Source organism: Falco naumanni, chromosome 13 (genome assembly GCF_017639655.2).
Source record: "Falco naumanni isolate bFalNau1 chromosome 13, bFalNau1.pat, whole genome shotgun sequence".
Classification (NCBI taxonomy): Eukaryota; Metazoa; Chordata; class Aves; order Falconiformes; family Falconidae; genus Falco; species Falco naumanni.
In genome coordinates, this window is record NC_054066.1 from 18,996,039 (window position 1) to 19,012,373 (window position 16,335).

Here is a 16,335-nt window from a genome sequence, read left to right on the forward strand (position 1 = left end):
CCAGCACTGGGGACTTCAGCCTTCAGACCTGTCCTCTGCAGTTGGCAGAGACATCCAGACCACCTTGTATCACAAGGTCTTGGGACGTTTTCTTGCATGCAGATTGAATCTCTGTGGATTCATTACTTCGTTGGCCCACTGTGAGCTGATAGCCTTACTCAGTGATTTTCCGCCTGTGCTCTGCTGACTACCATAGCACTATGTAGAATACTGTTACAGGCCCATGAAATGTGGCTGGCAAAAGCAGGGGTATAAATCCATCAGCATATGTGATTTTTTTTCAGATACCTGTGCTTTGACTAATTTTTTTCAGGAACGTGTGGATTTAGAAAGGTCCAAAACCAGTGCTGGGAGTCCTTTGGGTTCACTTATTTGTGTTGACTTGCTTTCAAAGCTACAGCCATTCCCAATGCTTCAGCGTTAAGGAGAGCCCCTATGAGACCTCAGTCTTGTGCTTAATAGAGCCTCTTGATACGTTTTGGAGGTACCCTCAGGATTTTTGGCTTTAAAAGTTGCTATGCTAACTGCAGTTATTATGACAAAGAGTTGTTTTAGAGGTTAAGAGCTTATCCAGGGCTGGCAAGGCTGCATCACTCATGAGGGCAAAGTTCTGTTTAAGAGTTAACACAGCTTTTATTCCAAATGTAAATGTGGTTAGAAGAAATTATTATTTTTTCCATCTTTTTTTGCCCATATGTAAAACACTTTAAAAACCAAAACACCACCACCAAAAAAGCCAACATGAGCAAACCACATATCTGGCATCCTCATGATGTCAGGAGATCTCCAAAAAATCAATAGAATGCAGAACCCGATTCAGAAAATGTCTCTCTGTTGGTATATAGCACCCGTAATAACTACAAGAAAAACGAAACCACGTGTTGCCTGCACTACTTCTATCAGGCAACTAAATCAGTGCATTTCAGAAGATTTTGAAGAATGAAATTGTCTTTGTCCTCAAGCATTCATTGCTAATTTATTCAAGACTCTGACAGTTTCTTTGCCTTGAAGGATCTTAGGCAACAAGCAGAGAGATAAGGGACTGTTTTTGCACCTTTGCTTAGTTTTAAAACTTCTCAGTACAACCCTTATCAGTTCTAGTCACTGGGTGGAGGACTCTCCCATGCTACATCCTCAGTAAAAGATGGAGAGGAATTTTTTGCAGTAGTAGTCCACAAATCTATCATGAAGAATTAGCTGGTAGCAGAGTATCACTAGCAAAGGAAGCATGGGATAGTTGTAGGTATAGCTGTATTTGCAGTAGGATATTGCAGGAGTTGGAAACTTTCAGGGATATAAGTCTTAAGTGGGCCAGTCTGGTTTTGAGAGGTTTTTATATTGGAGTCTGCTTTTGATTAGCGATCGTGCTCCTCGTTATTGTTTAATGATAGCAGTAGGGAGGTAAGCTTGCTGTTCACATTTGTGAGTGTATATTTTAAAAGAGATCAGCTCAAATAAAGAAGGAAAATAGGGTTATTTATGTAACAGCTTCAGAAATATGAACAAACTGTACTCCATTTAGATGACTCAGCATAATCTCGGAGTAAAAGATGGGTCTGGACTGCACCTAGTTTCTACAGCCTTTGTAGAGCTGTTTTGGGGTAGCTTGAGGTTTTAAGCAAGTTCATTTCAGTCAGTGTTCTTTTGTGATCCTTTCTGCACGTCTTCTAGCAAATTTTGCAGCCAGGAGCATACAACAGAGCTGTTTGTACGGATGTTGCAGACTTTCGCAGAAAATAACCGTACCTGAATGTTTTCACCCAGGGTGCACGTTTAAAGATTTATTCTGATCTCATCATGTAAGAGCATGCCAGGCGACCTGCATGTCCCAGTGGCACCAGGCAAGTTTCCCACACTTGTCAAACCTCTTCTGGGAATTATCTGCAAGTGGTGTTTTTATTTCTGGTAAGGTACACAATTGGTGCAGTTGTGTTTGAAGGCTGCTTACTGGTAGGAACAGAAATTAAATTTGACAGATTTAAAGGCGGACAATTGCATCTAGTGAAATGTCAGGCTGTGATGGGAAGGGATGCAGCAGAAATAATTGGGCTGGGTGCATTTCTGAGGGGTTCTCTTACTTGTGTGCAGGTCCTTTGATGCTGATTTCAAAGCAGTACTTTGGGCCATACTGAGAGCTTCTGTACATCTCCTTGTGTGTATATTGATAACTAACATTGTTTTCACCGTTGTTCTTCCATTTCTGTATCCCTAAAATCTTTCACAAAGTAACTCAAGTTTAAGTAATCTAAATCTTACTCTAGGAGGAATTGTTGTACTGCAGAATAGAAATACATTCTAACAGGATGTTTGCCCTGGTTTTTGTGTCCTTAGTGACATCGGTTGCATTTTGGAGTCAGATTGTATATAAATACATTCATTGAATCTTGCCAGTGTTCACCTGATGACCTAAGCAAATGAGACCTCTGCAGTGTGCTGTTCCCAGTTTTTTCCCTTTCCTTTAAATCTGTTCAACCTGTTGATGAATTTAAATCAAATATACCTAAAGGGAATGGGATAAAAACCACATTGTGTTTCTGTATGTGTCATGAAAATGGGGTATAAGCAAAGAAGAGAGCTTCTTTTATTGACTCAGATCTGGGAAAAGTGCAGCATGACCTTTCTCCTTAGCAGACACCAGCCAGTCCACCGTGGGCTGAAATTTTCAGAAACAGAACTGCAGAGTGAGGACTGTGTCTCTGTTCAAGGAGCTCATTTTACACATTTTGGTAAAGCCAACCAAGATTTTGCCAAATATTGGTAAAATTAACTCTTGTGTACTGTCGGCCTATTGACACTGGGGCTTCTTTTCTTAGACTTTGTGGACATCTTAGTAGACATTCCCTAGTGCATGAGCTCCAGAACCTGTGCTTGAAAAACACCTGTAGAGCCCTGGTAGCCCCCAGATGTTCTCTGCCATCTCAGGTAACTGTCTGGTCTTCCTCTCCTTCTGTCCTTGTTCTTTCCTGATGTAGGTTGTAAACACTTGGGTGGGTTTAATTTTGCAAAGTTGTATGCACTTATGTTTTGCTTTTTAAGACAAAAATATTCCTTCTTCTATTCACCTTTGTCCCTCTGGCTGCTTAAGGACTGTAGGGTGAAATTTGCTGCAGCAACACAAGGTACAGGACCTTTCAGCTAATCTGATTCCCGCAGCACGGAGTATGGTAAGAGTGTGTAACTGGAGCCATGCTGGGCTGACTTGCTTAAGATAAACACTGAAGAATGGACTAGTGTTGAATCAAAAGTTACATTATGAAATCACTATGTTTCCTTCGTTGTAAGATGTTTGAGATGAACAGAGGCCAGAGTCAGAGAGAAAATGACAGAAACTCCACACTGATATATAAGTCAAAGGTAAAATGACCATAAACTGCAATTTACTTAAATTTATTGCAGGCGTCAAATATGAGAAAAATGAAGTAGTCCTACAAGGAGTGGGATTGTGCATAACATTTGATCAGTTTTTCCTTTGGTATTGGACATAATTAGCTCACCTCTCCTGTTACCTGCTGATTAGTTTGGTGGGTTTTTGTTGTGTCACTAGGAAAGTGAAAAAGGCATATTACAGTGATTAGAAACAGGTACGTATCCTTTCTTTCTATCAAGGGCTTGTGGTTGCAAGTTTTTTGCAAAGCTTTGAAATACACAAAATACACTCAGGTCTGTGCCAAATCCAGATCCCTGCTGTGTCCCACAGTGTGCTCCTGTGTAACGCTGGGGAACTGCAGCACGTACAGTATATTTTACCTTTTCCTTTAGAGTAACATGGGGTTGTGTGCGGAAACACACATCACTTCCAATTTCCAAGTGCAAGGTTGAATGGAATCAGAGGGCCAGATTGCATCACCTTTCCTCCACTGAACACTTCTCTTGAGACCAGTGAGACAGCTTGACAAAATAGGGCTCCCCTCAGCTTGAGTGGAAATAGGGCAGCTTGCTCCGAACTGGTGGTGGTTGAAAGGGAAATAGACTGAGCCCAATCCCCAGACAAGTGCATTAAACTGCATGATAAGGTATTGGGGTGGAGATTAAGGAAGTTTGGATTTAGTTGGAGCATTGATTGCTGGAACATAATTTGTTAAAACATTCTTTGCATGTATTTGAAAGCTACTTGTGAGAAGATGGGTTAAAAGCTTGGTTAAGCAAAAATGGGCAGGATTCGTTATTGGTAATTCATATTTATTGCACCAGACTTTTGTATCAAGTATAGACATTTTATAAAGGTTCCAACCTTATCCCAAAAGCTTTTTTTATTTATTTTATTTAGAGTACAAAAAGAAATCTGTAGGGGAAAAAGACACAGGATTAAAACAAAATGAAAGGTGGCTTGTCTATGAAGGACTTATCTAACGAAGACCATGGCTGCAGAACATGCAAAAAAATGTGCAAATACCAGTAGAATTCCTCATAAAAGTGAGTTTACATTCCTGCAGCGAGAAGAGATGCTCTGGGTGAAGTTGCCTTTGAGTCGTTTCAGTACATAAATTCAGGACCTGGGACAATTCCCCAAAGACAGACATGGGATTTCACATCCCAGTGGATCTCACTGATGTTCCAGGATACAGGCTTAAAACCAATAGTGTCTGATTGTATATTGAAGAAAAAAACCAAATGCCTTTAAGGAGCTGGTTTATGGGAAGAGGATCCAGAAATTCCTGTACAAACAAATCTAAAAGCACTTCACTTAAGATTTCTGTTCACTAAACAGGACCTCAGGGGCCAGGAGAGTCTTTAGACAAGTACCGCAAATGATAGGTGATGACCAGATAGAGATAGAGAAAACCAGATTTTTCAGTAAATTTAGCAGATAAGAATCAGAAGATGTGTGAGGAAGATAAACTGTAAGAGGGTACGAATAGCTGGGAATACATTCCCACGTGGTTAACTTCAGTCTTACGTTCTGTTGCATGCAGGTAGCAAAGAACTTACTGCTGTATTTATTCTTTATTATCAACTTCCTTAAATGGCAGGATCCTTCAGGATTAGTGGGCTATTGTTTTAACTTTTAATTTATTGCAATGCAGGGGTTTCAGAACCCAGCTGAATGGGAAAAACATCTTAACAGTGCAGTTCACTAGAGTATTTCTTGATTGTTGACTATTATGCTAGTTACACACAAAGAGTAAAACCAGGTGCAGATGGAAATATTTTGGAAATCTTTCAAAAAATAAACAAAAAAGTTGGATGGCTAAAAGTGAAATCTCAGCAGCTGCTTTCTGTTCTCAAAGTTGAAATGTCAAGGCTGTTCAGTGGAAGTACCTTGAGTGTGTTTGGCCTACCACTAAATCCCAAAGTGTCTTTTGGTGCCTGGGAATGCTGACTCAGCTGGGATTGCTGTGTACAGTAGAGATATCACAAAAGGGACTGACCTAGCAGCAGAGAGAGGCTGATCCCTCCCCACTCTTAAACCTTCATTTCAGGAACAGGATGACATCCTACACCCAAAATGATTGTAATTCATCTTGAAAGCTGCTGGGTGGCACTTCCCATCTCTTTGCATTCAGAGACTGCTGGTTTCCTGATAGTTAGCCTCTTGAATGGGTCTTGGAATAGTGATAAAAAACAATTCATGATGCAAATACCAGAATTTGGCCTTTTACATCCATCATGTTGACTGGAAACCTTGCTAGTAAGAGACTGCTTGAGAGAGCTAAGGGCAGTCTGCCTTGGTAATGTCTCCCTACCAGCAAAGAGCGCTTTCTGAGCCGGGGGTCTGAGTTCACACCAGTACAGTTATTGCCTCGGTGTCCAGCTTGACATCTTGTCTTGGTGAAGGGTTGAAGATCCATCTGGCAAGTGCTTGGGATAGACTCTGAGTAGCAAAGATTCATGTTGGGTCTAAGTCATAAGTAGTCATCTAGAGGTTCTCCCAGAGGTGATCATATAGCAAGTACCGGCATTTGGTGGATAAATCTGATGTATTTGAAGTTTGTAACTCCTCTTCACTTTGCTCATTACACTTGAATGTTGCAAAGAAATCAATACAATTTACAAAACCTCTAAGTGGAACTTGCTATTTTGGCATCTCACAAAGTCTGCTAGGATCTTTTGTGGGCACAGAGGAAACCAGTTTACCTGTGACCCTCTGCACTGTAAACAGGTACCAGCATAGGAATGGGGAGAAAACCTGCGTGGGCAGAAGGTGGGATGGGGGCATCACTGCATAAGGAACTGCTACTGCGTGTGGTCTCAGTCTGCCAGTGCTGGACACGTTTGATATATCAAAGAAATGGCACATTCTTTTCATTTTCCATCATTATACTGTCTGTCCCCATTTGTCCTGTGCTCTGGGCCTGACTTTTACTATTAAAATACTTCTGCCCTGCTTTCATCTGTGTTTTCCTGCTTGTATCTTGCTCAGCAGTGTGAACAAATCTTTATGCAGTGTGCTTATTCTGTTGGATATCATTCCCCATGTCCTTCAGTCTGCAATTAAATGTTTTATCTTGTACATGCTGTGTAAATTCTGTCCTGACTATTTAGTGTTTTTCCCTGAGGAGAATACCTTCTTTGTGTAAGTATCCAGCTTAATGGTGCAGTGGTACCACTTGCACAAAAGAGCTTTTTCATTCCTCTCTGGAGTTATTACATCAGGTTTGAAGGTGGTTTTCAGGAACAGTGTAGGCAGTAGGTGCGTTCTGGATAACAGCATCTCCTGTCATGAGGTGATGAAGAGCTGCCGTGGGTTCACTGGCAGCCCCCAGGACAGGACACTTGTTGTGTTTCTCTGCCTTAGTAATGTGGTATGATCTGTGAGGTCTGAAGACCTGATTTCTGATTGATTATGACCTTCGATGTTTCCAGCTCATGGCAGCTGGAAGTTGGGGGAACACCACCAGCATGAAGATCTACCCTGTGCTCCTGTGGGAGGATCGACCCTTCTGCTTTCCTTTGGCCTGGGAATGCCTCTTGCTGACCAAGAACGATCTCTGAGCATACCCTCCAGAGCTGGGCAGTGTGCGGGAGTGCCTTCCTTGCCAGGGGCTTTAAATGCTAACCTTAGCCAAAGCCTTTGAAACAGTGCTTTACTGATTTGGCTTCCGCTGGTTTGCGTATAAAACTCGGGACCCTTTAATGCATGGTGTGTGAAGTGCCACATTATGGAGGTGTCCTGGCTTTGTTTTGGGGTATAAAAGGTAGATTTTAAATTGTTAAGTGGTTTTAAGACATTGCTGAATTTATTAGCTGCTATAGACAAAGCTTTATGCAGTTCACATGGAAGACTTGCTCCCAGCATTTAATTTAGTAATAGATAAAGTCTTCTCATAATTCTGAAACTATTTAAAGAATTTCTGGTGGCTCATGGAAAACTCTGGAAAATATTCTGCTTAGGAGGAGTTCCCTTCCTGGTATGTTTTTCTGCTTTTCATCTTCACTTGTCCTTCCTTGCACTTCATGAACACGAGTTTTGTTTTGTACCTTACCTGGAGCCAATTCCAAATTAGATTGCAAAATTGTAGTTGTCTCCTTAATGTTCAGCTGATGCCAGAGACGGAAAGGTCGGGGTACTTGAGACTTGAGTAAAATAGTGCTTTAAAAGTCGCTACAAAGCAGGTAGGAGTTGTTCTGGATTTTAGACTCATTGATGTCCCACATTGACCTTTTCACTTAAAGAAGGAATAAAGAAAATAACAAAAAACCTGTTATGCTTTTAATTGTGATTTTAGAAGCAAAGCAAAAGCCCAGCCCCACCCAGCCCTTCTGCTGTTGGCAGTCTGGTGCAGGCGCTTGGAGGGCTGTGCAGTCGTGCTGGCTCCTCTCTCTTTGCCCTGTGCAAGTGGGGACCTGACCTTGGCCCCCTCTGCAGGTGCTATAAACCCAGAAAAAAGTGACTAAGCATAGTTCAAAGAAGAGTTCAAGTATCTTGAAACCTTGGCCCGTTCCTGATGGTTTCAAAGTCTCTCTGTGGCTGGTGGGTGAAGGGGGCTGTTTCTGTGGGACATTTTTCATTCAAACCAGTGGCAGAGTGGCTTGGATGGGAACATCTCCTGGAGGCAATGCCTGGTAGCATTTAGTATTTTGTGGATCGTTACCTGTTGGTGGTGTTTCTAGTTTTCTTGGACAGAGAGGTTTTCCTCTTGAAGTTGTTGCAACATTTACTCAAGTCATATTTATGCTTGGATGGAAACGCTGCTGCTCTGTTCCCTGGGGACTTGTCCCCCTCTCTTGGGATACAGGATTCTGATTCCTTTTGCCACAGTCTTTTTGGGAGCTTATTTCAAGGAAGAGACCTTTAGAGAAGAAAAAGGCTATTACTTGCTTAAAAAAAAGGTGTAATTATTTGCATTTTGGTTGGTTAAAGTACCTTCATGTGATAATTTAAAAAATTTGGTTTCCTGGTAAACAAGTAAATGTATTTATGCTCAGTTGCACTGCACTTTCAAAAGGCAAAATGGCCCTAGGACACACAAGTAAAATTTAAGTACTTATTTTAAAATAACAAGGAAAGTAAAACACACTGTCTGATTTTCTGAACAATAATTTGGCTTCCTGTGGTGGAAAAGTAACCTCAGCTGAGAATTAAAGCCACCCACCTTTGTCTTCAGGCTCCATAGCAGAAATATAACTTGCTCTTTCCATGGTTCCACTTCTATTTTTGTATTAAACTCTTCTCCTCTTCTCCATCTTGCTCATTTTTTTGCTTTCCTGCTTGCTCTTTTCTCCTACTCAGTCATTCTCTTTTTTCCCCCTCTGTCTATCCTAAGAGGGACCCTTCTGTAACTCTTGAGCTATAGTAGATGTACATACACATGCCAAAGAGAAACAGAAATATTTGGGCTTGGACCAGGTCTTTCATTTAAAGGCATATGTTAAAGATGGCCTCTAGCTACTTCCAGCAGCTTCCCCAAGTCTCAATGCAATTTATATTTGTTTTGCGTCCACCCCTATTACTATCTGCAGCCCCTCTGGCTGTCCCTTCTGTAACTGAGACCCTCCATTGTGGACACTGTCCTTGCCCGTTTGCCCATGATCACACGTGAGAACTTCAGCCTTGATGAATGCCCATGCTCTACTGTAGCGCTGCTAATAGCAACAAAACATGCATGTAGATTAGAGGTCTCATTTGTCTCTATGCAAGTTTTTGTTCCTTTTGTAAGGTGCTAAATATTGCTTTGAGATAAGAGCAGCAGCGTGGTACCTGCAGGGCCAGGGGGATGGCAAAGAGCTGCAAGAGTTTGGTCCAGCCAGGGAAGAGCCAACTACCCCGAACTGCTGGCAGCAGGTAGGTAGTTGGCTGTTTTCTGGTTAGAGCAAACACTTTGCAGTCTGCTTTGAACTCTTCTGTGTCTCCCTGAGGGCTGAAGGCGGTGTGAGAAATGGTGCTTAATACAAAAAACTTGCTATTAGATTTTAAGTTGACTTAATGCTCTTGCTAGTGCTTGTCTTCTCTCCTGAGAATGATGATGCTTGAAGGTGAGGTGGGAATGAAGGGGAGTGTGTGTGCAAGCTAGAGAATTACCTTCTGCTGTTTTATCCTTGAAGAGCTGCATTTTTAAGTTGCATGGTCCTAAAATTCGCATATGCTAAGGTGTGAAGTGGACTGGTCTGTGTCTCTGCATTTGTGCTAGGACTGATTAGGGTTGCTGAAGACAGAGAAGAGGGATTTGCTGTCAGTCTGGTCCCTTGCATACTGTTCAAATACATTCAGTTCACCTTTTTAATTCCTGGGGCAAATGCTTGATATGGCTTGCTAGGTTGTCAGTTTTTATGGAGCTGAAAGGGCCTTTTCCTTCTCTTCCAGCTCTTTCTTGCTAATGCTTTCTTGTTTATAATTTTCCACAATAAAGAAAGGAAAAAAAGTTCTTTGAACTGTTTTGTAGTAGAGAATGAGATCATCAGTGAAAAAATTTAAAAAGGAACAGCTTGTTCTTTGCTCTTCTCTGCAGTGCCACCATTCTCCTTGGATTTTAGCATCATATCAGTGTTACACACACAGAATTTTGGAGTGGGTTCAAACAAACTAGATTCTCAGATCAAGGAGCCAAACCTTCTCCAAAACTGCTGTGTGCCTAGCACAGTGTCATGCTGGGGGAGACCTGCCTTTTGTAGCTCTATTGTTTGGTAAGCTTCGAGAGGGAATCCACGCTTCCAGAAAGCTGGAGAAACACAGGTGCGTTATATTGTGCCATTCTGGCAACCTATGTGATGGTAAACAAAAAGGGAAATTGTCTTCTCTGTGTGCAGTGCTGCAAGAGCATCAGAACTGTGTTGCTTGCAGTAAGGTGGCAACAGATCCCGTCCCTCTTGCACACATCATTGGACCAAGAGGAGCTTTGATGGCTGCGTGCCCAGCCCTTTCCCTGCTTCTATGTGCAGAGCTTGGAGGAGAGCTGCTCGTTGCAAAGGGTCTCATTATCGGGTTTTGCAATGCCGTAGTGTAATTTCAAATAATACTCCTGTCTCCCCTCCATCTCTGTTGCTGTGTCTCTGTAGTTGCAGAGGGGAGTTAATAGAGTACAGGTGGTTAATAAAACACGCGTTGCTTGATTCTAAACTGCATTCCCTGTTGCTAAACATCTCCCAGGTAGCAGCTTTGTAGTGGTAGAGTTCAAAGGGGGTGACGGTTTTGCACCCACTTTCAGATGAAATGATTTCAAATGAAAAAATCCCAGAGAACCTGAGTGAAAGAAGCCATCCAAGCATCTTCAACATTTTTCATTGCAATAGATGCTCCCTTCAGCTCTTGCTTTAATGTCAGCATATGAAGTGTCTGGCTTAATCTCCTTTACATTCTTATGTAAATTCTTTTTTAAAAAAAAACCAAAAAAATCCTTAAACTGATATTGTATACCTAGCTTTAGGGGTTGTTGGGCAGATTTAGCTTCACTGTAGGAGAATTTTATATTTGGGGCGAAGCAAGTCTGTGGTTTGTAAAGTACTTGTTTCTGTAAGAAATTTAGGGCATAAAGTCTATCGTGACGGAGAGCTACATGCCAAGATTTGAAGCCTCTATTTGCTGTAAAAGTAGATTCCTTCGTCAAAATGAATGTAGAGTAAACCATGTGTAGCAGCCTGTGGTGTGTGGTCCATGTGGTGTCTACCCTCTCCCCCCTTTTCACTGCTCTCTCTGACAAGACTCTCTCAATAAATGAGTGCAAGTTTAACTCTCTTTCCCTTTCATTCAGGCCACATTTTCTTTTTTTCCTTGGGAAATAACACAAGACTTGCAATGTGAAATGTTCCTTTTGTGACTTTGTCATAAAAATTTATGAGACTAGAAGAACTGTTTGTGGATCTGGAAGAGAATCCTAGTGAACAGTATTTCTCTATCCATAAAGCTCTTTCATTTTACTTAGCAAATAAACCAGGAGAGAGCGGTGGGCAGGTATTTCTGTGCAGGCTTAGGTTGGTATTTTGTCTAACACATTCAAAAGCAGTGATTTGAGGGAAATCAGCCTGGTTGATCAGTGTGCTGTATCTTCAAGTTCTCTTGGTCCGAATTGTTTTGGGGTGAGGGAGATAGGGTGATTCATACTTGAGCAAGACAAACCAAAGAGCTGCCAGTTTGCATTATGTCAATGTATGTAAGAAAATATTTAGATAGAATTTCCATTAGAAGTTCAAAAGCAGGGGGCTTATGCTGACCCTAGCTTTTAGAAGCTCTGGTGGGAAACCTGAATGAAATTTAAGTCCACTCAATGTGTTTTTGTTGGCTGACTCCATGTTTTATTATCTCATGCAATGAGATCTTTCTTGGTTTGTCGATTTTCTACAGAGGACAAAAAGTTCATGTATGTAACAGTGCACATATTGAATTAAAGTGCGATTAAAGGCATGATGTAATGACCCCCTCTCCTTTTCCTTTAGTCAATATTTGCCTGCAGGGTCAATACATTACAATATTGACTTCAAAGTATTCAATATTTTTTTGCCTTTTGAGTGTGTTGGCTTCAAGTGCATGTAATATTAAACCTGTTGGTTGAACTGTTGGTCTAAAACTTACTGCCTAAGTAGTTTCAGGCTTGGATGCCTAATCCATGTAGGGCAGCTTTCAAGGCATGTGATAATATCACAACACAGCTGTAGGCAGCTTTCTGAGGTGAACTATTTAATCTGCAGTCTTTTCTCCCAGCTTTCTAATGAGCGGTGGAATTTGTCCCTTGGAGTGCAATGGGATTATTGCCCCCTCTCCTTGCTCCCATCATATTTGCTCTCTGCAGGACCTTCTGGTGACTGTAGGTTATGTGGACAAATCTCAGCCCCAGCCACTCCCGTCTCCCATGTGCGTTTCTGCTGCCTTTACATCTGTGCTCTGTTGAGTGTGCAAAAGCAGCTCAAAAAGCGAGATACTACTTCATGTACTCAAAGTGCAAACATGGCTTAATAAAATTAAATTAAAAAAATTCACATAATCGCGCAGGACAAGTTGGTGCTCACTTACCTGGACTGCCAGCTGGGGGCACGGTGGGCTGAGTGGCTCTCCTGAGACCTTGAACCTTCTCACGCTTCCTCTTTGCCTGTATGTTTCCATTCCCACTCTGCTGAAATCTAGCGCTGGTGCCCATCAGAAGGGCACATGGGCAGATGCATATTGACGGCAGCTGTGAACCATTTATCTTTCAAAAATGTGACACTCCAGAGGAGGGCTTTGATAATATTCTTTGCAAGGCATACAGAGAAACTGGATTGTCAGCAGCATGGTATCTTATTACGTTGCCTTTTTTAAAAAATTAAGACAAGAAAAAATATTTATGGATACCAAGAAGTTAGTGAGTTCCTCTGAAGAACCAAATGTTATAATTAGGAATCCACTGCACTTAGAAGTATTCTACAAATAAGCACCTCAAATCTAGCCTAGCCCTTCCAGAGAAAACAAAGGTCAGCAGGCTGCTTTGAGGATTAGCAAACCAGAATTTCTTGGACCAAGATACTAATTACTTCCGAAGCTGAGGATGATTGCTACTTCCAAATCCAAATTGTTGCCAAAACCTCATGATAAACCTCAGTAGTGCTCCTCTCTAGCCTAACTTTTGAATTAAGATACTTCTAGAGGGGACTCTTAATTAAAGGATAAAAAGCCTAATATAAAGGGAAGGCAGGATAATTGTGGGAATATTCTGCTTGTGGAAAGCTACACTTCTGCATAGCCTGATCCAAAGTCATTGAATACTTCCCAGGTCACCAGCAGCAATTTGGGCTCAACAGGAGTGAAGCTGGAAACAAGTGCAGCTCTGAGAACCCAAAAGCATGTGTGACCTGGGAAATGGTGTCCTGCATTGCCTGTGTGCTTGTGAGGTGGGGTCCCATATTTCTTGCTTACTGTTGCCTGACAGCAAAAGGATGAGGACTAGGCTCACTATTACAGACTCCTAGTTGGAAAGATTTATCCACATGGTTTTTAAGGGTTTTCACATATCTACTGCTGTACTTGAGCATTCACTTGTGTACGTATTCACTCGTATGTTGTAGCCCCAGTGGCTGTGAATTTGGTAGTGTCCTGAGAGACTGTGGTTTTCATCTCAATGGAAGAGACGGAAAGAAGCATCGTTTTTGTGAGATCTAGATTTAAAGCAAAAAGGTTACAGTAGCACTGGGAGAGTGGGGAGAGGGGTTAGAGTTAAATATGTCGCCAGTTAGCTTCTACCTGCAGCCTACTGACTTCCTTGTTCAATTTCAGGGAACTTTGAAGTGGGTGTTCACATCGCAGACGTAAGCTACTTCGTACTGGAAGAAACGGCACTGGATGAAGTAGCGAGTGAAAGAGCAACTAGTGTCTATCTAGTGCAAAAGGTGAGGACAACTTTTCCTTTTTTCATCTGACAGCTGTGTCTTCCGTTTACCATAAAGTCATTTTAAAGGTTCGTTTTCAGACTCCCACACAGCCAAACCTAGCTATTATGGCAGCAAACCTACAAAAATGAATAAATTGAGGCAAGCACAAGAGATAACATAGCTGCTGACTACCTCGGAGCTTACAGAGAGAGCAAGGGGTGAAACAGCAGTTTGTGACCCTGTGTCTGTGGGCAGAGACCCAGGTGTGTCAGGGCTTGCCAGCTCAAGAGCAGCTCCGTGTGTCTGGGACTCTGCTGACCTGGGGCTGGTTCAGGACCCAGAGCTGCATGGCTACATTTGTACTGTGCTGAGCCTAACAGACCCGTGCTGGCTCGCCTGCTTTGCTGTTGGGAGCTTGATATTTGCAGATGTGGTGGTGGTGGAGAGTTTTGTCTTTCTCTTCAGTGCAATAGTACTAGCTAATCCCTCCCAGAAGTGGAGGCATGGCAGAGCAGGGTATAAAACACCCTGTGCAATCTCACATCTTGAGGTACAACAGAATGTTCGCACTCTTATTTTATTGGGGTATCCCAAATACTGGAGAAATTATCTTTCATCATGCAGTGAAAAGATACTTGAAATTGTGCACGTCTTAGTGTAACAGAATCAAATGTTAAAACTGACGTTTAAAGTTGACTTCTACACTTTAGAAATTAACAGGTTCAAGTTTAACATTATCAGAAAGGAAACATCCAGGTTTTGTCTGTGGCTGTCTCATTTTCAGTTGAATGTGCAGAAACACTTCCTAGCTCATCAGATACCACTGGCGCTGTGCATGTAGGGAAGCTGGGCAGCTCTGCTGGTAGTGTCCTGTGTCGGCTTTGAGGCATCAGCTGCATGCAGACGAGTACTGAGGCAGGCTCATAGGAGCAGATTAATCTGCCTCTCCCCACACTCCCATTCAGTCAGGCTGAAGTCCTTATCTCTGCAGCCCTTTCCAGGATGACAGGGCATCTTTTGTGTAATAAATAACGATATCTTACTTGCTACTTAGGATTAGGAGTGATTCTTCCCCTTCCTTCCTGGATGTTCCCAGGGTTGTTGTAGCCCACGGAAGTGTTGTGGCAGTATTTCCAAGTCAAAATACTGTGATTTGAAGGCATGTGATTTATTTTTTTTAAAGGGAGAAGGAAGATTTTTATATAGAAAGGAGACATTTTTAATGAAAATCTAGTTGAATGCAAAAGCTAATTGAATTTTCTTTCAAAGTGCGTTTTCCCCCCAGCACTACCAGTCAGTCATGTGCGATGCCAACATACGTTATCTGTTGCCTGTTATCTTCAATTGCTCTTCCAACTACCATGGCCCAGCAGTCAGGATTAGTGTTTTACCCACACTTCTGCCCTGCAGAAAATATATTTTATGAGTGCAAACTAGGTTAGAGGATGAAATGGTCAATATTTTAATTGCAAGAGATGAAAAGGAGAGAGGGGATGGGCAAAGGAAAGCAGCCAGGCTGTCTGAAACAAGATGGTAGCATGACTGTTGTAGAAAATATGCTTTCCTTTGATGGAACTGTTTCCTAAGACAGCTGTGATTCTGCTAGAGGTTAGCACCATGCTAATCCTCCCAGAGAAGTTAAATAAAGCCACATGTTTAATTTTCCTGAACCATGTATCCAGAAGGGGAGTTATTGTGTAATTGCTAGTGGTCTGTTTAATAAAAGTCAAAAGTTTTTGAAAGAAGAGTGTATCAGGTTTTAAGAAGCAAGAAAACCTAAACAGTTTCCTCTTTTTTGGCACATCTTATAGTGTTATTTTAGGTGTGAAGCAGCTCGAGTGAGAGGTCAGCCATAAATCCCTATAATATTTTATTGGTCCTATTTTATACTGGAGATCAAAGATCGGAACTGTAAGCCTGTCTTCACATTGAGTCCAAGGACTTCGAGACACTCACTTTTGACACCAGCAGGTTGTCAGGGTGTTGATATTTTGATAATCTCAGGCCGAGTAATAAAGAGTGGCTCAAAATCTGAATTCATGGAAGTGTTGATACAACTCTTGAGCAGAAATCTTGGCTCATAAACAAATTGCTTATTTCCTTTGAGTCTCTTTTAGTGTATAAGCAAGCAGCTTGCTGAGCCCACCCCATTGTTGGACCTCAGTGTCCTCCTCCCAGCTCTGGGGAGAGCAGCTGATGGAAACTCTCTGTTAATACAATCCCTCCCCATCGGGCTGGTGGTGGGAGAAGGCGTCACCTCGGGGGTCGGTGGTGGTTGTAACCAGCCCGAACCAAGCGTGAACGGGCAGCCGGAGCAAGATGCCAGCAGAATGGGGTTGTTTAAAACTGCCCACGTGACTTTGTGCAAATAAGGGGTCATTCTTAACCAGAGTTTGTTCCCTTTTCCCTTTGACTGACTGATCTTCCCCTTCCATTCCTTGAAAAACTGCTACAGCAAATCCATTGATGCGAGGCACTGGCTAACCCACTCTGAACCTGGTCAGTAAGTAGGTCCTGGCTGCAGCAGAAGTTTCTGATTTTTGAAGAGAAACATGAGTTTTATCATCCCAGCATGCATTTGCTACCTCCCACTGCCCAGCTCCCTAGGAATGAGTCCGAGGC

General features: G+C 42.2%; 1 protein-coding gene across 5 annotated transcripts in view; it reads left to right on the plus strand.

Moving 5' to 3' along the window:
* The window catches only part of DIS3L2 (DIS3 like 3'-5' exoribonuclease 2), a 194,363-nt gene that overhangs the window by 100,708 nt on the left and 77,320 nt on the right, over positions 1-16,335 (plus strand). For all 5 annotated transcript variants that reach the window (XR_005830666.1, XR_005830667.1, XR_005830668.1 and 2 more), the window contains one exon: positions 13,619-13,731. Coding sequence is in view for 2 of the 5 variants with exons in the window: in XM_040613140.1 (XP_040469074.1) it covers positions 13,619-13,731 (113 nt within the window). In the remaining 3 variants the exon portion in view is untranslated. The remainder of the gene's footprint in view (positions 1-13,618; positions 13,732-16,335) is intronic.